Source organism: Poecilia formosa, unplaced genomic scaffold, assembly GCF_000485575.1.
Source record: "Poecilia formosa unplaced genomic scaffold, Poecilia_formosa-5.1.2 Scaffold82, whole genome shotgun sequence".
NCBI classification, from domain to species: Eukaryota; Metazoa; Chordata; class Actinopteri; order Cyprinodontiformes; family Poeciliidae; genus Poecilia; species Poecilia formosa.
In genome coordinates this window covers 338,038-362,048 of record NW_006800021.1, presented here as the reverse complement: position 1 = coordinate 362,048, position 24,011 = coordinate 338,038, and the positions used below count along the sequence as shown (strand labels likewise).

Here is a 24,011-nt window from a genome sequence, read left to right as displayed (position 1 = left end):
CCAGTCACCAGCCTTCTGACAAAATCATGCTGACAGTGATCCAGAGGCTAAGAGGAGGGGCGCTGCAAACAAGCCGCCCTGTGGGAACCCAGAGCTACACCATCGCGACAAACCCACCCCTAACCCCACACTCCGCCCACCACCCGTCCACCGCTCCAGGCTGCTGCTGGTCTTCATCCTTGCCAGATGAATTCTTCTCTGACCTGCTCCTCATGGCCGCACCCGCTGTCCAAACAATCAAGCCTCGACTGCGGGCGCTGACCCCTCTCCGCCGCTCATTGATTTAGTTTGCTCGATGAGCTCCAGTGATTCCTCCTCCTTTGTTTTCCTTCATTATCCGCCTTCTTCTCTTTGTCTCCTTGGCCACTTACTAAATAACTGCACAACTTATTTCTGCACCCATTGCTCCAATTTGGTGACTGCTGCGTGGTTAAAGTGACTCTCTGGATCTTTGACTCCCCAAACTGACTCCTGGACATAAAATACGAGGAAAACACATGTGGTATGTGAGTCCGTGTGTGCAAGACTGCTTGTGTGTGTGGTGCGTAATTGAGGGCATATGTTTGAAATTGTCCAAGGTTTTAAAACATCTCCTGGCCAATTTGCATGGGAATATTAGTCTTTCTAGAGATTAAGGTGGTGTCAAATGTTGCCATAGGTTCCACGGGGGCTTCAGTCTGTCACTAGATAGCCCACTCTGAGTGGGCTAAATGCCGTTCGCGATGCCCTGTCGGGAAGCAATCGCGTCTGTCAAGTCCTGGCTAAGTTTTGTCCCGTCTCTAAGCGCTTGTGCAAAGGAACAAAAGGGCACATCAGCAGAGGGTGATGCATGGGTCGGGGGAGATAGGAGGGGGATTTCGGGGAAGAGGCAGAAGAATCAGACGGGGGGAGAGGGAAATAAAGCCAACGTCTGAAACTAAGAGGCCAAACGAGAAAGAGGTGAACACGGAGGCCCGGATTTGGCCGAGGATCAGTCATCGGAGGAGAGATTAAGCTTCCCATTATTCTTAGTTGTATCACCAGGACGTCATCCTCCCTCTTTGGTTTTTTTCAGTTCGCTGTTGTATAGTTGAAATATGCCCTTAAAAACACAAGGGCTCACTTTACCTCTTCAACAACTCATACTCTTTTCACTTCATCCCTTGTTGGCTCTACTTCATGACCATAAAATCTTCTGAAATATGGTAAGAAACCCTGATCCAGTCAGAGTTACTAATGGTTGTAAATATTTCTAGGATCAACAAATCCATCTTTCCGTAGAGAAAACTGAGCTGAAAATAGAAAATTACCTTCAATCTTCAGCTGTCATAGTGAGCGCAAACCGTCCCCCTGCTGGGTACAAAATGACGCAGGTGAGAAAAGGGTGCTTTGGCAGATTTTGAATTTGAAGAACAAATCTACAAAGGTAGAAGTGGTGAAGGCACAAAATGACAGAAAGCCAAAGCATCAGCACAAAGATCAGCACTGCACACATAAACACTGTGCCAGCTGAACTTGGAACTACTCCAGGTATTAGGGGGCCTCTGCCCCAGCTGTAACTGAGATTGGACCTGTCATTGACCTTGGACGTAACTGCATTCCGCCCCCTTCTCCTCTTTCACCCTTAGAGAGCGCGCTGTATTGGGTGTCTGCCACGTATCATCACCTTTGCTAGTTTCCCCTACCCACTTTCTTGACTTTCTCTCCACCCCTGCTCCATCCCACAAACCTTCTTTGTTTCGAGTGCTTGGATCACGCGGCCACAGTTCACATTTGCTTTTTCACCCCGGTGCACTGCCTTCTCACGCTCTCCCTCTGTCTCTTTCATTCTTGCTAGAACTTTATCACATTATCCTCTGCCATGGAGAGCTACTGGTAGGGCAGGTGGTTGAAGCAGAAGGGGCTGATGGGAAATTGGACGACCCGAGGTTTGCTAGGCGATCTTTGCTTGAGGATTAATTGTGTAAGAGCCATGTAATGATTGCTGGCGTGGCTCCGGAGTGAAATCCTGTTAGTCTCAGCGCAGGGGTCAGACTGAGCCTGAGCGTGTTGCATGTGTGGAAGGAAGGTGACTCTGATCACACCAGAATGGTTGACCAGGTGGTGATCTGACAGAGTGTACCGTCTGAAAGCGAAGAACCCGAGCCTCCCTCCTGCTGCGTTCCGATTGAGACGTACAGATCTAATTTTTGCTCTCGTGTGGGAGTGAGTGGGAAACGTCTGCTGTAGTTTGCAATGGGAAACATGGTTCCCTCTTCATAGGAACTATATACTGCAGATGATTGATTTTACTGGACTCAATATGTCTCCTTCAATTTAGAACTTAAGGATAATGTTTATATGTAGTTTTCAATGTAGTTTTTCTTTGTGCAGCCTTAATATTGTTGTGATATTCTCTTAACTGCAGCGATGATTTTTGCACCTATTAAGTTATTCTTTTATCAGAAATAATTAATGATACATTGTCTGTTTTTCTGATTTAAAGTTTTTATGAGAGAGTTTATTTTCATGCCTCACTGGTCTTTTAAAACTCATATATTCTAAAAGTGAGTGTAAATCCTAATTTACACATCTTTTCAGGTCTTGAAAATGCCAATTTTAACATGACATTTTTGGAGCAAGGCTTTAACAAAGCACACCATGGTTTTCTATTTAGAATGGCAAAATGAAAAAGTAATTTTATCCCTTTTCTGTAATTGTTAGATATTAAATAAATCTGCTGGAGAAAAATATGTCAAGGTCTTTTCACATAAATATGCACCTTGGATTTGATTTTAGAAAATAAAAGAAAATGATTAAGGACAGAATTTCTTGGTGTTGAGGAAATCCGTTTTGCTGGCCTCAGGATCGGGTCACTGCTTTTTACACATGATGTGTTTCCATTGGCTTCATCAGACCATGACCGCCAGCTTTCACTACAGTATTTCGTAGCGAAGAGTGAAGCGGTTGGGAAGAAAGTCAGCACCTCCAAATCCGAGACGATGATGCTTGAGCTTTCAAGAGGGTAGACTGCCTTCTCTGGGTCTGAGATGAGTTTCTGCGCCAAGTTTCTCAGGGTCTTGTTCACGGATGACGGAAACATGGAGTGGGAAATCAATAGACGCATTGGTGCAGTCTGTACTCTCAATGTACCGGTTGATACGTTCGTACCTTTATCTGTGGTCACAAGCTCCGGGCAGTGACTAAAAGAATAAGATCATGGATGCAAGTGGACAAAATGAGTGTCCTCTGCAGGGTGTTTGGATTCTCCTTTAGAGATGGGGTGAAAAGTTCAGTCATCCAGGAGGGACTCAGAGACACTCAGTCTCCACATTGAGAGGATCCAGTTGAGGTGACTCGAGCATCTGGTTAGGATGCTTCCTGGATGACTCCTTGGTGGGGTGTTTCAGGCACACCCTGCCAGGAGGAGACCAAGGATAAGACCCAGAGCACACTGGAGTGACGATGTGTCTCGACTGGGCTGGGAACATCTTTGAATTTCACCAAATAGCTGTCCCAAGTGGTTGGACAGAGGGAAGTCTGGGCTTTTCTGCTTATTTTCTGCCCTGGCAGCCTAACCGTCAACTGAGTGGAAGATAAAGGATGGACAAAAAAAAAAAAAAGATTAATTTAGTGGTGAGCTATAAGACACAAATATCAAATCACAGTTTTCTTAAATTCAAGCTATGATCAGTTTCATCATGATTGACATCATTTTATGTAGAGAAAAGAAAAATACAGAACATACCATAACTTGGGGCATGAAGAATTTCTAACCATGTTTTTACCAGATTTCATGATTTTGACAACTCCTGCCAAGTGCAATTCAAGTTGTGTATGTTTCCATTTTTAAGACATGAGTACAGGATCTCAAACTGCTTTGTCCAACACAGAACAATGTATTTTAATTTCAGAATAAAATAAAAACTCAGGTAAAAATCACTGTTGCCAACATGTACATATTTACCCTTAAATAAACAGGTTTATTTTTTCAATTTATCACAGTTTGACTTTACTACCATTATTAATACCACCATTATTATTGGCATTGATTGTAGTTGTAGTATTACACGTGCTGGCAAACCGGTACGCTGTCTACGTGAGACTCCTGGTGAAGATGTGCCACAATGATGCTATAAATGGAGGCTTTCATCGTCGTTCTTGTAGTGGCTGCTCTGCTGAGTGTAATCAGACTCTTATGTACACCCGCTAACCTCTTAAAGAAAAAGTCAAAATTTAAAATGTTTTCCAGAAAATAATGGCAATTAAATAAATATAGATATTTAACATTCAACAAATGATTGTGTAAATATTCATCCCCTGTAAAGTGACTGGCTTAACAGAGGTCCAGCCAATTAGTGCTCGTAGTCTCACCATGTGTGTCGACCATTTCTCAAATATGGGAAAAAAATGTTTTATTTTAAAAATGACACTTATTTGTCATTGCAAACTTGACTTGATGGTTATGACACATGAATAAACAGGAATAATCTTGATGCATGTTCTGTCAGTATTAATCAAAACAAACCTGTTTATTTTTACATTGTCAATAATAAAAATACAGTAATACAGTAAAATATAACAAAATTTTAATTTTCACGTCATAGTTGTAAGAGTGAGCTCCATTCATTTTTTTTTATGTATTGAGATGATGCAGCGCTTTAAATGGCTAAATTTGACTTCCAGATATCAATATGTTTCTTTTAATTAGCCAATCATCCAACTTTCTTTGTTTGATAGCACAACTTAAAACAATTCAACCTGTCCTGCAATCATGGCTCATTCTCAAGTTCAACAAAAGTTTTTCTTTGACTCGTCATCCCAGATGCTCTTTATCTCCCTCTCTCTGCTCTCAGACAACATCCAGCCATCTTATTGAACACTGATGATGAATGGGGTTGAATTGATGGCAGATAGCTGGTTGGTGCTAATTGACACCACTGTATCACTTAATCTCTTGCCTTTGTATTCCTACTTATCCTCCTTTTTCTTTTTTTTTCTGCTTGGAAATCCATTACTGTTGAGATTGGCTCCTTTGAAGGGGCTGAATTTCTGTCTGTGATCTATCGTAATTATATGGACCCCACAGGAGATTGTTCTGAGCCTCTTGTCAAGGGCAAAATCTTCTGGGGGAATCGATTGCTGTGGCTGATGTTGAGCTATGAGTATGTACACCTTGTTAAGGATGGTCTGCCTTGGGTTATATGCAACAGATTAATAATATTTCTCTGTAGATTTATATCAGCATGCTCATACTTGACTGAATGTCAGTCAATTAAGTCCTTTGCCAAATCTCAACCTTAATTTGTATTCATTGAATCTTAGAATCATTTTCCTACGTAATTTAACTGTTATCAGTGATAGACTTTCATAAAAACTGTTTAAATCTTGCCTTTAAATCTTGCAAGCTGACCTTTACATTATTTGATGAAAAATATGTATTGCATCCCGTTTCCATTGATTTTGGTTTGAGCTAGATGAGTCGAGTAAATATAAATCCTGATCAAAATTCACTATCTTCTCTTAGTTTCCTTCTCCTGGTGGACGTTTTGCATTGGGGTCAGATAACCATATATCAACATTTCTTTACATAGAACTATGAATAGATTACAGAAACCTAATTTGAAGTAGGTATGAAAAACCCCCAAGAAGCTCTTCTTGGTTCTCCATGACGTTTTCTGTCCGTCCGTCCGTCCGTCCCCGTCCGTCTGTCCGTCCGATTGTTTGGACATCTCTTTTCCACATCCTTCTTCATTGACAAAATCATTAACACCAGGTCATGATGCTACTTCTATGACCTGTTACTGTATATATGTTGTTTTTTGTCATGTTTAGTGTTGATACTTTCTGAGTAGTTGCCCAAAAATGTACCTTTTTTTTGCCTGTGTTCTATCTTGTCGTTTCTCCAGTTTTGGCGAAATGTTCTGTTTGTGTAGCGCCACTGTTGCACTATATCGATAACACAATATTCACTGTGCTATAGAGTATTCAAAACGCTGTGGGTTTTTTTATCCCGCCCTGGCTGATGCTTTTATAGATTAAAAGTCCTAATCCTCTGTAGATGCTTTGCAAACTTTAGATTTAGCGAAAGAATCAAGCTGAGATTGATTCTTTCGCTAAATCCTCGCTAAATTTCGCTAAAGAAAAAAATCCTACTGATGCAGACGAGGTTTTTAGCTGATTTAGATTCTCTTTAGTTGAGTTTAGGTCTGTAACCAAAAAGGCTGAATACTTGAGAAAAAGTTCTATAAAATATGATAAATACGTCTAAGCTTATGTATCCTTCTGCAATCAGGTCATTACTGCGTTTCTGTTTTTACTTTTTGCCCATCAAATTGACTTTTATATGGAATGTGTTTGAAAATATTTATAATCCCACTTTTTATGTCATACCCCATATGAGTGTGGCCTTTCTAAAGAGATAGATCCTGTGTTTGATGGGCAGGAAAGAGGTGCCATTCCTCAGTAGCCAGTGGAGAATGTTTAAGTCACAGTGTAGCTGATATAAAAAATGGCTCATCTTGCCTTAAATTTTCTTTTTGGTTATACAAACCATTTTTCCAACATTTGCATGTGCTTAAGCCTTTCCCCCTTCCTTTATCGCATTCCCCCCTCCATGATCTTTATGCCATTTTATCACTCCTCTATCCAAAATCAGTCACTGTGCTCCACCTCTCCTGCCCTTGACTGCTTTCTTGAGTCTCCTTGACTCACAATCAGTCCCGTTGTCCCCTGTGACTGGCAAAAAGCCGAGCTAGCCCATGGCCAGACACCTGTTAATCATTTATTTAAGGGCTGTAATGTCACGTTCAACTTCAGTCTCCCACCTAATGCCCACCGAGTTGAGGAGGAGGGAACTGAGGAAGTGAACAACCCTCCAAGGATCCCGTCACCTCTTCCCATCCAGTGCTTTTACATGGTTTAAATAAATGTAGAATGCTGCTGCTTTAATGTTGTGCTCCTGCTTGAATTGCGCCTCCTCTGGGTTTGCACAATGAGCCTACAAAGACCCTCAATGTCACAGGGATGTAGCTAATTAATGGGGAGCCCAGTAATTGAATATGGAGAGTTTACCCAGAGTATCCTTAACCAAAGCAACATAAATCCTTCAATTACCGTAGCGATGCATTCAGTTCACAGGATGAGGTGGTAGATGGTATGAATTTTACAAGATGGGTTTTAGCAATGTTTTGGGGAAAACTGACAACCAATTTTTAAGTTAAAATTTCACAAGTGTCAATCAATCTGGACGATTCAAGTCCTGGTTTTCATACTTGACAAACTTTTGGGTGTCCAAATGCCAAACAGAACACCGAATGAAAGCCTTATCTTCCGTGTTTTCTAAAAGAGTTTTCATATATCAGATTTTGTTGGAAAGTATCAACCAAAGATGATCTGGATTCCATAAAAAAAAAACCAAAATAACAACAACAAAAAAAACTCTGAGCCATGATTGAAAACAATTAAACGGGTGTCAGTTTTAGGGTTTCTAGCGACTAGCAGTTAGCTGGTTGCAGTATTGTCACAATGTTTACAAGTGACAATGTCAACACTGTTTATTGATTTTTAGTAGACAAATGAATTTAAGTTAGTGGACGCTTTATTTTGTTAGACAGTGTTCTTGTTTTTTATTAGCTGACTTATCAACACAACTGGACTACTCAAAAACTACTTTCTTACTTAAAAATAAAGACTCTCTAACCTTAACCTATTTACATTAAAGTTCCTTGAAATATTATTACCAGCATCAGGTTATGTTCAGAGTAAATATTGGCTAATTACTAGTATTTCTAGATTTGTGCTGCTCGTGGTGGCAGCATGTTGGAGTAGCCCAATTGCATTTTCTTAGTTTATGCTTTTATGAAAAATTATTCCATATGGTTTTGAATGCTGTGCAGCCGGACATATTTTTGCTCTTACAGATGTTATAATGTGCAACCGTGACAACAAAGTGTTGTTTTCACAACTAGAAGCAGCTTATTAACATATAAAAAGTTCAAATTTTACCCAAATCCTAGAGTGTTTTAAAAAGGAAACATTATGGATCTCTTCAAATGGCCAATAATCATATTCCTGACTCCTGAGAAGTGACAAAAGCAAAAGAGGTGGATTATCAGTGCTTGCAAACAATCACCCAGTACATTCAGCTTCTCTGTTGAGTTGACATGACGTTTGACTCTGACCATTGAAGTGCTGTAATTCTTTTCTGTATTACGGTAGAAGCACATTTTCAAGGAGAGATTGTTGCTGCCTGGATGCCAGTGAATCCCAGTAGGTCCAGATAAGCAGAATATATTCCTGACCTTTCGGTGCCTAAAGCGAGCTTTATACAGTTAACTCGTGTTTCTTTCACTGCACTCTCTATTTTGCAATTTGTGACTCCTCAAATAAGGCTGTTTTTGTTTCCAGCACGCGGTCAGGAGGGTAATTCACATTTAGAATGGAGCATTACAGGCATGCTGATTGCAGGGAACTAATCAGCTCTGACCTTTTCTCTCTCTGTAGGTCTCTCCCTGTAGAACGAGGCTGTTTAGCCTCAGGTCAGGTGTTTAAAAAAAAATCTTTTCGTCAGCTGGCTATTGACTGTTTAAATAAACGTGTCTCTTTCAGTAGAGCAGATAGCCTAGTTTGTCATTAGTTCCATTATTGGTTCTAATGACTAAAAAAACTCTCATTGGAACCTTTTTTTCCACATCTAATGGCTAAACTGACTTCTAATTGACTCTGAGTTACTGGATAAAGTGGAGCAGGTGCACAGTGTCCATTTTCATGCCCTTTATGAGGTGATATTTATCCCTAAATGTCAGCTCTGGTCTTTTTCCCATCTGGGGCAAAGAAGCAAGAGGGCCAAGGGATTAGGCAGAGAGATCCTCAGCCTAAAACGAGCAAACGTTTGACTGACCAGGAAAGACTGGAGATCAATGAGGACTTTTTGGGGGCTTTGAAGTTGGAAAAAAAAGCTGCCCAATCAATGAAGAGCTGTTCACTTATTAGTGTCTTCAAAGATGTGAAGAAAAACAGGCAGTCTCTCTCGACAAGCTCTCACCTGAAGAGTTTCGACAAAACGCAGGGGAGGAACAATTGTGAAACTTTCTCCTTGATCTCACCCCGTCCGTCACATCAGGTTTTTGTAGCTGATTGAAAAAGACTCATTGGATTAGATTTGTGTCTTAATTGCTTCAGAGGACTTGTAAAATGAGGAACATTTCAGATGAGATTTCTGGTTGTTAACTGAGTTGTAGTTCATTTGTCTGTAAAGTTTGGTATGTTTGGAAAGGTGTGTGTGTGTGTGTGTGTGTGTGTGTGTGTGCAATCGAAAAAGCGAACTCTGGTCCGCCTAAACGCCAAGGTCTCAGTTCAGTTGAACTGTGGCAGAGTTTGGTTTCATATGTGGATGCAAGCGGACCGGAAACCGCCCCAAAAGAAGGAAACGGTGACACCAGAATGCAAGGCGCTTTCTATCAAAATAAAACCAAAACAAACACGAGAGTCTAGCACTATTGGGAGAATTGGCTTGTGGTCTTTTACCAAAGACCAAAAGAGAAATCCTACAACTGTTAAAATCTGACGCCACTCCATTTTTATTTACATTTTGTGAAGAAGGAAGTTTTGCTCAGTGTCGTCTTCTGATGTTTTGTGTCACTTCTTTCACTGGTTCTTGGTGCCAAGCCACCACAGGCAAGGAGGGGAACATGTTTCTCAAAGGGTTTGGTTCGTTTGGCAGTGAGTGCAGTGTGAAAGCGAACGGCAGCAGCTGGAAATGTAACAAATGTTGCAACTTTAGTCCCCAATCGAACAGAGTCTCCAGGACCGTCAGGTGTGAAAGCACCCTGAAATTAGTGAGTTGGGCACATTACATCAATGTGACAGGCATCTTTAAAAAGCAATTCTTTTAAGTCAGCTTCAGCAGTACGGTTGACAAGTTCACAAACTCCCTGTTTCCTCTCTTACCAGGTCATCAGAAAAAGTTCCCACTCACTCCCCTACTCTGCCTCTCTCCACCTTCAGCCTCTCCGCCTTCCCCGTTACTCGTGATTTCCTCTTGCTCTCTTGGCTCCGTGCTGTTTTGGTTATCTGTGATTGCCTCAAATGCCTTCCTTCCCCTCTCCATCATGAAAGCTGTAATTTTGTCCCACTCTTGTGCACCAGCAGTCCACGCCAGGGCGTTGCACATCCAAACACTGGCTTCCTATTGTTTCTTTTTTTTTTTTTTTATATCAGCTGGAAATGCAGCAGGAAGCATATCTATCTCGAGGCTTTTTTTTTTTATCAGGTCAGGTGGAAAATGTAGAACTCAATACTCACTTTCATCCGTCGCCTGTAGAGACAGTTTTTTTTTCAAATCCATGACCTCCCAGTAAAATGTGGATCAAAAATAGTCCTTCCAACTTTCACAGAGTTTCAGTGATTGGTGGGTTGGGAGGTGTTTGCTACTCGCTGTGTCTGCGTTACAGAGAATGCTGTTTCCCTTCTTCTTTTTGTGCACTTGGATTCTAGATGAACACTTGCACACGTTTGTTAGGTCAACAGATGTATGTAACTTGAGTCTTGTGCGGAATTAGAAATCCAGGTGCTCAGTTTGATTGTAGAAAACTTTGACTAAAGCCATTTTGGTTATTTTGTTGAATTCATCCAACTAGAGGTGGAACATTTTGTGGACTTTTAGTGGTTTTGAGAAAATCTGTAAGGGTTTCTCAAACCGTCTGAGAGTTTGCTTGAAATTTCCTGGAAATTTCTTTTGGGAAAATTCTCGAGCTGTAGAGTTCAATTTCAGCTAAAGTCCCAATTTCCTTACAATCAATAGACCATATTATTACACCTGAACTCAGTACCAATGCATATCTGAAATGTTGTCTTGCTGGGAGTTGATATTGTCCATAAGAATGCAGGGATGCAAATCATCTAGTATCAGCTAAAAATGTAAAGTCGTTGCTTTAGTTGCTTTTCATTTTATGCAAAAGTTATTTTTTCTATTTCTTCGTCACGATCACGTGTCATTTATCTCACAGTTTCAGTGTAATCAAACCTTTTTATTTCTTTCATATTAATTTCTACGTTCTTCCACACTTCCTATCTACCTAAAGCAAACGTGTTGCATTTCCAATCACGAGAGGCGTTATGTTTAATTCGCTTCACTTTCAGCCGACTTAAGCACGACGCGCCTCTCCTCTGCTGCATCTTAATGCGGTTTGTTTCTATGGCAGCGCAGATGCAGGTTTATCTTGCTGTATGTCTAACAGATGATTACCTAGAAGTTGTTTTCCCGCCATGCTGTGCAACAGCGATTAGGAAAATCTGCTTGTTGAGCCCTGATTGCTTTGATTCATCCCTCCCTCCTCCTCTTTGTCCAGGAGCAGAGCCCCAGTAACGCCACATCCCTGGCTATGATGCAGGAGCCGCAGGAGGTGGTGGAGGAGACGGTCACCATAGAGGAGGACCCCGGCACCCCCACGTCTCACGTTTCGGTGGTCACCTCCGACGACGGAACCACGCGGCGCACAGAGACCAAGGTAATGCGGTAACTCTGTTTCACCTTGACAGAAATTAGATATAGATGAGGCGATTGAATAGTGTTTTGTGTATATTATATATATATAATATACTTTCAACCTGAAACTGCACAAAATCTTACCAAATATTTTTGGTCTAGTTTCTAGTTGTAAATATCTTAGTAAGTTAAAGTTATAAGATAAAACTATCTTAGAAGTAACTTTTCAGCAAGACATTGGAGCTCGTCAATAATTCCTTAATACTGATGAAAAACTACTTGTTCCTCATGTAGATTATTTCACTAATAACAAGCTGGCGTGTTGCAATAAGCAATAAATCAATTAAATTAAAGTTGAGTTCAATAATTTCCATCTGCATAATTTATTGTTTTTCCTCTTTTCTCTTTCTACTAAAACCTGGATGATAAAAGTCTTGAGCCTGGTGATTTGGTCTCAGTTAGCTCTTATTTTGAAGGACAGTTTTGTTTACGTAGACTTCATCATTCATTTTATTTGTTTATTTATTTTGGATATTTAAAATGCCTCCCATGGCCAGTGTTAAATATTCCTAAGCATCTAAAGTTTATTGACCTTTGAGAATGTGTTCTGGCATTATGATGCCATTACCATATGTTGCTTGAAAATGATGTCAGAGCAACAATATTATTGTTTATCGCAATAACGTCTGCGACAATTTATTGTCCAGAAACATTTGTTATTGTGATAGGCTTAAAAACTTCCCCATGTTATAAGAAATAATTTGCTAATGGAATAATAACTTTTTTCTTTTGTCAATATTAAGGAATTATTTAATTAAAACGATCCTGTATCTTGGTGAAAAGTTGCTTGTTTTATCTTATTTCAAGTGTTCTAGGATATTTGCACTAGAAAGTCGACCAAAATTGCTTGGTAAGATTTTGTAGTTTTGCAGTGTGGCACGAAAAAAAGTGCAGCTGCCTCCCTCCCCTCTCCGCTTAGTGTGACGCCTAATAGCATTTGCGGCCGTCGATGTCGCCTATGGATCCAGATGAATTCAGAGTGTCAAAATGAATGCCATCCAGCAGCATACTCTGCTCGCAATCCCAGATTTCCATTATTAGGGATTCTAAATCCCGTAATCCTGCTCCCGAAAGCGGGGCCCTCCCCCCGTGCTCGCAGCTTTATTTCTGTTTATTTCTCCTTCTTATCATCAGTCAGTTTTTGGATCATTCTCCCAGTTGTGTGCTTCTCAGAAACCCCCTTTGTTGACTTTCCCTCTACTGTGTTTTGTTGTTCTCCTGAAAGGACATGTCAACCAATGTGAAGGTGAGTGTGGTTTTACGTATTGCTGCGGCTTCCGTCACCATGCCACCGATGTTTGCCCCATACACTGTACGGCAGCCGTGCACAGCACACTCTGTGGCTTTTCAAGCTAACACAATTGACCATGTTTTAAATCGCAGCTTGCCGCTTCCACCTCTCGAGATAATCTATCCCCAGTAATACTGTCTTCATGTTTTGCTCCGCTTAGCCTAAAACGCCTTTAGGGCGGCAATGCAGCATAATTTATTAATAACGATTGTAACGTTAAATCCAGACAATTAATTGAAATTCAGTTAGATATATATGTGTTTTAGCGTTCCAATGATGTATTGGAGAATGCCTAAAATGCACAAGCGTTGAAAACAAGTTCAAGTTGTCATCCATAATCTGTAACCACATGCTGACTAATGTGTTAACAGGCTGCACACCACTTCTACAAGTGTTAACAAATTATACCCTCATTAACTGAATGTGTTCCTGTTTTAAATGTGTTGTGAAATGTAGCACACAAGCTTCTTCATGCATCGGAAAGGTTCATCCTCATAATATTTGTCTGTTTCCAGGTGTATTGACTTCAGATAAAATGTCTTTTTTTTTTTTTTCTTTTGGAAAAATCACACTTTATGGGGCTTAAACTTCTGCAATAGTCACTGCAGACACAGAATGGAGAATTTCTGTCAAGTTTTGTTTTAGAAACATAAAATCAGCTGAGGATTCTGTGCCTGTCATTTTGTGGAATCTCAGACTGAAGAGAAATTCTTTCAGTTTCGAGTAGAAAGTTATTCTCCTGTCGTTTTGGTGAACTGGTTCAGAGTTTATCAAGGAAAGAAAAGTTATGGTTATCCTCTACTCAATCTGAAGGGGCGGGGTGCCCCCTGTCCTTTTCATTGGTTTTAAGTGACATCAAACTTCTCCATGATATTTTACGTGCATCAAATATTGCCACTATAAAACGGTTCATTAAATGACTGTCTAAGGAATCAACAGTCCTGATTGCATAATAAGAAGGAAGACATCATTTTAGGAGCTGTAGACTGATGCTTGTCCCTGTTAGCCTGGTCACTGTTAATGACAACAACAAGCTGTTAGCATTGTGCATCAAAAATCCTGCGTAAAGGAATCTTGAGGTAAGAAAGTCCTTGTTCTGCTGTCTTTAACACACTGCCTGTCTTCCCTTAGTGTTCAGAGTGTTTCCTACTGAGTGACTTGTTAATGTCAAACATTTTACTTTTAATCATAATTTTCTGAAGTTGTACCCATACATCAGGCTCATAAGAAAAGAACGTTGATGATTTTTGTTTCACAGGAATGTGATGGGAGGTTTCAGCAGGATTCTTGGAGAAACTGAAGACTTGACTTTTACAGATTGATTGAAAGAGTCTATAAACATACTTGGAGGTTTTTTTTTACACAAATAATCTCTGTTAGACATTTTTTGTGAAAAAGCGTTCACAAAATCTCCCTATTTGTGTTTCCACTAACTAAAAAAGGGACTAATAGATCCGAACAGTGTTTAAAGAATAACTGTTTGGTGTTTTATTGTCCCGTCTTGGTTTGATTATTTCAGATTTTAAACTTTAGCAGTATGCAACGTTTTAGTTTAGTTTAGGGATAGGAAGCTCTGAAACAGATGCTATGCTTAGCATCAGTATGCTAACTGTTAGCTGCAGATGTTGTTCTCACAGTTCTTACAAATCATTCATATTTTCTGACCCTCTGCCATTATTTTATTTCTACAGTGTACTCAAAATACTGCAGTACAAACAACTTAAAAGTGCTGATGGCTTCTTTATATATATATATTTTTAATTATTTGCCAGGGCAGTGTTTATTAATCTTAATTAGAACTACTTCCTTTCTTGTTTCAGAATATGAGTTTGAAACCTAGATTCAGGGTGTGAAGCTTTTCATTATCCACTTTTTTATACAACAAAAGAGATATCCTTTTTTATTCAAGCTGCTTGTTTGCCAAGAGGGGAGAGTTCTGCTGTTTTAAGTCCACACACGCTGGAAAAGAAGAAATGTCTCATTTTGAAGTGAATTTACCGTATTTACACAACTTGCTACCTTTGAGGATTCTCACTCAAGGATCTCGCACAAGGTTGGTCGAAAAGGAAACTCACATTTTTATTTGTCTCTTCTCTACGGCATAAAAGCTGTGCTAAACCCTGGCAGTCGGCTGTATTCACAGAACATTCCTGGCAGTGACTCGTTACCAAATAACAAAAAATACATTTTAAGTTGTCGAGACCGCTCAAAGACTCTGTGCCAGATGCCCTCTTTAGATGAGTCTGGACTTTTTCCACATTTTCAGACATACCTCCATAGATTAGAAATTTGCTGTGCAGCGTTTTGGATGCAGATGGCAACATCGCTGCAGTAAGTCATTCCCCGTAGGCCATCAGATGAGTGGAGAGCACAGTGTGGAGCTTCTAGTCCAGGGACTGTGAAGCTGTAATTAAAAAGCCAGCTCTAATCCCTCATAAGGGAGGACCCGTTGCCCTCCAGCCTGTTTACTGCGAGGGGATTGGCCACATTCACACTCTTTCTCACACTCACATGTTTTATGCACTGGATGGAGGGTGAAGTGGGGGGGGGAGGGGATAACTTGTTAGGAATAATGCACACCAGTGCGTGCAGCAAAACATCACACTAATCAAAGGCTTTGCTGAAAACCAAGGGGAAGGAAGGACACAACTTTAAAGGCTCTGGCAACCTACTGAATGGAGTAGTTGTGTGTTTTCTTGAAATTACTTTGCAGAGTAAAGCAGATTAATGTCGAGGGTGAACTTCGAATGCATCCCAACTCTTAATGTGCCATCCGCTCTCATCGTCTCTTCCGCGTGTTTTGTTTTTTAACCTCTTTTCTCTTCCACCTCTCCAATCATTTGTCAGCAGCTCACAGATGTATTTCTGTGCATGTCTGTTTCCTTGGAACTGAACGTCTAACCATGCTGTGTAATTCCAACACGATGTTCCTTGATGGTTATCCCACGTCTAACTGCTGGAAGATGAAACGCAGAAGCTTCTCTCGTCGTCTTGATCTGCCAGCAGAAAAGTTGCTTCTGTGGTAACCATGTGTTTTTGCGATAAACTATCAGCAAAAATCTTTAAGCAGAATAATGTGAAGTGAACTGAAAAGCAGACGCTGCTGTAAATAGATTACGGGGTGCGTTCAGCAGTCAATTCAGAGTAAGTCGTAGCTGACAAGTACAGATGTTGCAATTTTTTTTAACAAATGGCGAACCAAACAAAAAAACAAGATATTGTTTGTCTGCCATCAAGCAAACTCCCCCACAAAGATCGCAAACGTTTAAAAAGTTTGAAGTCAGTGTGAGAAGCCTCTGACGTTCAGAGCTACATCCTGGAAGCAGACACTGGACAGAAGGTAGAGACCTCCAAAGGCCTTTTCAGTTCCCCTCACTATCCTTTGCAGGACCATAAACTATATGGTGGCAGAGATTCATCGGCAGAGTTTGAACCAACACCACCAAAAATTCTCAGTCAAGATACTTGATGATATTTTCTCCAGGTTTGCGGTCCATGTACAATATTTAACCGGTTCTCTCCAGATTTGTAAATGTAAACTATACAAAGGGAAACCACTGCATTCATGGGTCTTAGCAACCACAAGCAGCAAAGATAGCTGAAATCCACAAATACTTGAGTTCCCCCTCTAGAAATGTTTATAATAGTTCACACACCAAATACAGTATACCTTAATATGGATTAAAATGAACAGTGGAAACTGTCTTGGCTACTGCTGCTGAAGCTTGCGACCTTTGGTCTTTCTTATTCCTGCATTTGGGGGATCCAGGGTGTCATCGCCAAGGTAAACCAATAACACTCCTGGATTGGTTGCTTTGCAAACACCAGCCAATAGTGTGTCAAGCAGCATTGTGCTTAGGTATTTTAACTTCCCAGGCTGCATTTTCTTTAAAATATCTTATCTATGCTGTACGAAAAAAATCAACAAATAGGATTTTTCACAAATAATTATGGCGTTCCAATCCGTAGGAAAAAAAAACACATAGGTGAATCCACAAAGACTGAACTGCGAATAGGTGGGGGTTCGTTGTACAACTTTACCAATTAATGTACAGTGGGTTGGCTTTTAAGTCAGGGTACGGTTAATGTTATAGTTCGGTTTAGATGTTAGTGCTTGATGGCGGAACATTTCTGGAAGTATGGAATTTTTTGACTAAAAATACCTGAGAATGTAACCTGATATTTTCTCCCTACAGTCCCCTCCTGACTGCCATATATCATCTTGAGTACCATGATGAGATGCAATACGTCAACACACTCTGACCCACAGCTTTGAAGGATGTTGGGAGGATTCTGGCATGGAGTGATGTTGGTGGCAATTTCCGTTTTATGACAACACTTGTTTTTTTCTTTTTTTTTTATCAAAGGAGGCCATCATAAATCTGGACTTGGAGGAACTCACACTTATCCACCCTCTCTGCTACATGGGTGGTGATGCTGAGAGTCGCTGCTTCGGATCTTGACCTCTGGGAGTTAATAATCATCCCTTCCCTCTTGTCCAATCTCTCAACGCTGGTTGATTCATTTCCGCTGCACTGATGTACCATTCCCGTTAAACCAATCCCACTACTGTGGTATCATCTGCAAATTTAATGATCAAGTTTTCCTCATGCGGGGATGCACAGTCTAAAATTGTTAAAGCAGATTAACTACAGATTCTCCCTACGTTCTCAGCTCATTCAGCTTACGGTCAATTGACCCGCGATGTGTAGTAGAGTCTATGGGCGCATGTAAACAGTCAATTATATCCACTTTCATCCTGCTGCCCCAGTGTGAAATACTTTCCCTTGGCCAGCGTCCAGACACTCTTTCCTGCTGGCAGAGAGTCTCTATGAAGCAGACATTTTCGACTTGGACCAATAAAAGCTGCATTCCTTCTCCTCTCCTCTGGATATGAGCTAATGAGAGTTGCGGTATACCACCTAAACAAATAAAATCATTTTACTGCCCCCGAACGGGCTTGCTAGCCGACACTTGAGCAGGTAAAGTGGGGGCGAGTTAAAACGTTCAGCCCAAAATAGTAAATGATCATAATCGGCTTTTAAAGTCAGAACTGTTTATTCTTTCAACAAAGCAACGAGCGGTTTCTGTTCGAGTCTTCGTAAGAAGCTCTCTAGCCTGCGTGAAAATCAGTGGCAGGCTTCATCACAGCTTGCATAGCAACATGATTTACTGCCTCCTCCTGTCTCGGCTACCCAGCCACCATGCACATGGATTCTCCCGTTAAAAAACGGTAATAAAACATCTTACATTGCTTTAAATGGATGTTCTCTGTCTTTACGCCATTTTTAACAGCCTGGCAAACTAGTAAGGACCGTGTCTAACTGCCTGCGATTGTTTCAAACTTTTTTCCCTACTGATGTGAATTTTTTATAGATTTTTTGTATTCTAAACCACGTAATGTCAGTAGAGTTGCTACATTTGTGGATAATCCCTCCCACTACCAATTCAGCAATTCCCTTTGAGGTGTGTTTACCCCACTCCAGCAGAACTCAGTCATTCCTCTGAAACCCAGGTCCCTCGTCTCCCCTTTGCGTGATGGTTTAACATCTTGTGAACTTGGGCGTACATCAAAGGGTGTTTGAAAATGGGTGATGGATCCGCTCGCAGCCCTTGCAGATTGCCTAAAAAGCTGTAATAGTACATGCCAGCTGGGCATGTCGAGGCAGGGAAGCTGTAGCATCAAACCCTCCACTCTGCCTCTAACAGCCATAATAAAATAGAATAAACGATGACTGCTTCTTAGGTCAATGTAAACATAAACAGACTGCATTTATTGCTTTGGTGAATGGACAGTCGCCATTAAAAGGTTTGATCTTCTTTAGTTTGAGTTTTTCTGTATTGGATCACAATGACATGATCTGATCTTAGAAACATTTAGGTCTAATCAAAGTGTGTACAAATTCACAACAATCTGAGATAAAGTGAAAATAGAGACGCTGTATGTAGTTTGAAAAAAGACACCTTTGCAACAACCTCAATTAAATGAATGTATTTATATTAATTAATTTGGAGTTTTGGGAGTTTGTTGCTCTGGAAAATGCAGGACATGTAGGAGTGGACATTATTGGTCATATCGCTCATCATTTATCGCAATACATTCTTATTGTGATGAAAATCTTAATTTATCGTTGTCAAGATAAATTCCAGTTAATGTTTTAAAAAAACTTTTACTGTCCATAATATTGGGATTAATTTTACTATTTTCTTCAGTTCAATGAGAGTATCAATTAGACCTGTCTCAAAAACAAATTTTGCTGGATGATAAATTGGTCCTGAAGTTATTGTGATAAACGATATTATTTTGAGACAATTTTCATAACAATGCGAGAGCAGTTTTTCAAAAATCAATAAACTTTAAATTCTAATTAATATTTAACACTGTGGCTGGAAGACTTTTTAAATATCCAAAATAAATAAACAAGATATCAAAAACAACGAATAAAATTAATTATGAAGTCTCTGTAAACAAAATTGTGCTTCATAAAAAAAAATAATAGAGGGCTAGTGAAAAGTGAAGCACCAGCCTGAAGACTTTTTTCATTCAGTTTTTGGTAGAAAGAGATAAAAGAAAAACAATAAATCATACAAATGGAAATTATTTAACTCGTTTTAATTTATCCTGCAATTAGTTGATGTATTGCTTATTGCGACAGGCCTGCTATCAATAAATCTATACATTTTAAAATGTGATTAAATGCAGTGAATGTGCAGCTTAGTCATACACATCACTTCTTACGAATGGGAATGTTTTTCAAGAGCAATATTTGTGGGGCTGTGATTTTTGTGTCATAAAGTCAGAGCTATGAACTTAACTAAAAAGAAATAATGAATAGTTATTGTCACTTTTATTGTTCCTACAATTGCACCATAAAGTGTTGTAATAAAACTTTAAGTCCATATCGCCCATCACAATTGGTGCAGCCATGTGTTTAAATGGTGTCAATAAGTAAAGCAATCTGCAATAATCTTTGAGAACTAGTTATTTCTCCACATCAATCTCAAGTGAGAGATATTTTCTCTTTTTCATTATTGAGGCATTTAACAAATAGTTCATTTTGGTGATTCTAATTTGCCTGTATGTTTATGGTGTACGTTTTTATTCAGTGTGTAAAAATCACTTGTTTCAGCTGTACTTACTGTTAGAGTTCAGGAAGGATGCCTTAAAAGCCAAAGTTAGTTGGTGAATTGCAGAGCTAGCATTGTGAATTTTGTCCCGTTCTAAAGCTGACCTGAATCCAGCATGTGCTCTAAACTTTACCTGTGCAAAGCCAAGGCGGACTGGCGTCGAAAACAAACTACTCTGTAATTACTTGGAACATGGAAATGAACCTTGATGTTCCTGAAATGGGCTTTGTTATGTAGCTCAGTCAGGGTGTAATCAAGAAACGAGGCCAGTGTAAATTTCTATTTGTTTCAGCAAAGTTAATGAGGATACCATGTTAAATAGCCAATCTGTGGTTTGCGGTTCTGCTCCTGGCACCCCGCCCCCTGTGTAGCATGGGTTTATTTTTCCTGGTAATGTCTGATATCTTGCATCTCTCTGTCCCCGCTGCTGATTAAAGATGAAATTATATCTTTGATTTGATAGTATAGAAAGCACTTTACAAATTACCTTGGCTGTTGATCAACATTAAACCTCTTGATTAGCGGGATGGGAAGGGACCTTTTTTTTTATTATTGCTATTTTTGTTTGCTTTTTCCGAGCCAATCAGCTCAGGTCCGCTCCTATCAAGTGGAAATTAACCTCTCTCCAACACCTTTTCCGGGGTAACATGAACTCCACCAATCGTGCACATTCGCAGACGATAATATATTTTCATCAGCCTCATTAATTTTGAAGATGAATTTATAACCCCGGCCAAAATAGGCAATTATCGGCCACAGGAGAACTCACTGGGCGCCTAAATTGTTTTCTGTATGAACGGAGAGCCCGGAGACAGAGCTGTGCTTGCTGTCTGTCGTTGCTATTCACACAGCCTACAGCAGAGGATATAAAGATATTAAGCTAAAAGAAGGGAGTGGGCCTCAGAAATGGATGCATTCTGGTTTGGTAGTCTCATCCCCCCAACCCCGTCCAGCCACAGGATGGGATGCTAACGTTTTCCCTAGAGTGCTAACAGGATGTAGGGTCTGGTGGAGCAGCATTTGCACATTCACATGTCGGTTGCATCAAACTCTAAGAGACTCAGTCTGCTCTCATTCTGTGTGTGCAATATTCTGGATCTGAATGTTTCATCTGAATTGTTGTGTTTAGCTGTATATTGTATGTATGGAAGAAATAAAAACAGCATAGTGTTTTTTTTTTTCCTAACCATTATGCTACCATGTGTCTTTAAATATTTATAGTAGGAGCAGAGATGATTTCACACTACTTGTGTGTCACAGAAGAAAACTGGATTTTACTAGTAATTCAAAACAAAACTGAATTGATTTAGTTTTAAACTGAGATAAATGCAGCATGCATTGCTGGCATTTCTGGAGCTTTTTAGAATGTTGCCCATTACCTTTAGTTAGAGATTTCAAAATACATGTTGATATTTTTTTATTCAGCATATTTCATAACATACAGATGTTGAAAGCTCAAAAAAACAAAACAAAACAAACAACAAAAGCAGCTGTATTCTGTTCTGTCTTCTTGTTAGCAGTGAAATCTTTCTTGGCCAAAATAAACCACAGACATGGCATAACACCTTTAAGTTTCCCATTAAGTTCCTCACATCTCTTTCCTGTTGTCGTCACCTCACTGATCCTGAAGATCGCTAACTTTGAGTCTTCTTTCCTTAGTTACAGCATCCACACTGAAGATTGTTGTTGATCTCGTAAGCTGTTAGTACACTGGGATGTGCTCACATCAGAACAAGCTGAAAGTCGACCAATGCTGGTCACCATCTGGTTACCCAGTGCAAATCTCTTAAAGTATTGGTAATTTGTATCACAGACATTGCTTTAAGAAAATTAATGTTTTCATAGTGAGAAGGAAAGTATCAAAACTTGCTGCATCTGGTGTTTTGTTGCTAATATGGTGACTTGTGTTTTTAAAGTAACATTGTTGTGGAGTACTCTGAGGATGACAATCCGAGCGAAAAGAAATGTATAAAAATGTTTTCTCTACTTTATGTCCACCTGACTTAATTGGGTCTTGTTTGTTCAGATGTTACCCAGAAAATGCCACAGTATTATTCGTTTGATGCAAAGAACTTTAAATCTGCGTCACTGTCTGACATATGCATCTTCCTCTCTCTCCAGGTGACTAAGATGGTGAAGACGGTGACCACCAGAACAGTTCGGCAGGTCCCCCTGGGCCCAGACGGCCTCCCTCTGCCTGAAGGCTCATCCCCTCTGAGCAGCTACACTGATTCCATCGACCGACGATACATGAAGAACGGAGGCGAACGCTTCATCACACCCCAAGCAACTTCTACCCTGACCCGCGCCTACAACAACTCCTACAACGACTCGTATGTGGAGACACCGGAGAGCCAGTACATCCGTCACTATGGCCTCCACGACGGCTACACAGATTTGACGGACAACTACGGTAGCCTGTCGCGTGGCGTCAACTTCCGGCCGCCGCGCTACCCCTACATGCCCAACAGCTACCGTCCAGAGAACAGCTACACTCTGCCAATTAGAAAGGACGACTACGGCCATGTGGCGCAGCCCCAGGTGCCCATGGGCAGCAGCACAGTGGATCTGAACCGTTCACAACCTGAGCGATTCCAGCCCGAACCTTACGGTTTGGAGGACGACCGTCGCAGCTTGGGGCCTGAAGAAGAGGAGCCGTACGAGCTGGAACCCGACTACTCCACTGCCAACCGCCGGACCCTGCCAGGGACGAACCGGGGCCGCACTCACAGGGAACCGCTCCGCGATGTGCACAGGGTCAGGTAAGAAGAAACTGTTAACCACTACACTGTGTACCAAAGTTTGTTTTTTGCAACAAAAAGCAAACTCTTGCTAAATGCTTGTCTCATTGCCTTGTTCTTGAATCAGAAAGATTGCTACAAAAAGCATGTTTCTTCTTCTTGAACAGTTTGCTAAGAAAAGAAGCTTGGTAAAAACAAATTACCTTGGATTGGACAGTAAACACGCATTTGTGTCAGAGGTTAAGAGACAGGAATGACTTGAGGGACAAGACAGGAGGAGGATTGAAGGAGATAGGGGAGTGTGTCGGGATTTCAAGCAAACTTCCAGGACAGGAGTACAACTCCTTGCCTTATGGGACAGGAAAAGACCTGTCAGCCCCTGACAATAAACCCTAAAAACCAACTGTTGTCTGCTAATAGCTCTCAGTCAGTTTGTTGTCAACCGTAGGAGAGCTTGGGGGAAAACGTCCAGACTGAAGTAAATTGGACCCTGGGATTGAAGCTGAGTCAGTGTGTTAAAGACGTTTTTTTGATCACTGATCTGTAGCAGATGGATATTTTCAAGCTCTCTGCACTTTTCCACTAATCTGAGAGTTAAATGTTTGGCGTCTCGCCAGTTCCAAGAGAAGAGGGCTGAAGAGCAAGAAAAAGAGCGAGGCTGGAGCGTACTTGTTTGTTTCAGTCGCCATGAAGGACGGAACGGTACGCAGGTTTCCGGCTTCTTTAATTGAGCGAATGCACTGGATTTAAAGGCTCTCACATTGATGCAAGAGAGCAGAAGCCTAATCAGAGCCTCTGCCATTACACACTTGTGACTGTCCTGTGTCAAATACACACACACACACTCAATAAAATCCCATCTTCAGAAAACAAGTCACTCCTCCAAGAGACGTTTGCTGTGACAGGCAATTTGTAACGTGCCTTACACGTGTCACAACACATCTCTAACAGCCACATGGAAAGACACACAGTCGCTCATATGCATTCCCAAACACCAGCATGCATCTATCTCATTTAAACAACACAAAAAAAACATACATTTTCCAATCTTATCTTTGTATTTGCTTTATTTCCTTCCCTGAGTACAATTCCATTTTTTCCGGCCTAAGAGCAGCTACTATCAGTTCCCCCCACAGCACACAGCCTCTGAAGCTCTGAGGCTGTGATTAGTATTCTTCCAAGAAGGGACCAGTGTCTCCGAAGTGCTGTAATGAATCTTAGATTTAACGCGCTCTAATTACAGCTTATCATTTCATGCAAGCCTTCAATTATGCACAGACAAAAATGGTGATATTTAGTACCAAAGCGGCTTTCTGCGTCGGCGCCATGCGCTTGTTTTGTCGCC

General features: G+C 40.6%; 1 protein-coding gene across 1 annotated transcript in view; it reads left to right on the top strand.

The window, feature by feature from the left end:
• The window catches only part of arvcfb (ARVCF delta catenin family member b), a 258,356-nt gene that overhangs the window by 137,816 nt on the left and 96,529 nt on the right, over nt 1-24,011 (top strand). The window contains exons 6-8 of the mRNA XM_016673815.1: nt 11,310-11,468; nt 12,732-12,752; nt 22,047-22,687. Of these exons, the coding sequence (XP_016529301.1) occupies nt 11,310-11,468; nt 12,732-12,752; nt 22,047-22,687 (821 nt within the window). The remainder of the gene's footprint in view (nt 1-11,309; nt 11,469-12,731; nt 12,753-22,046; nt 22,688-24,011) is intronic.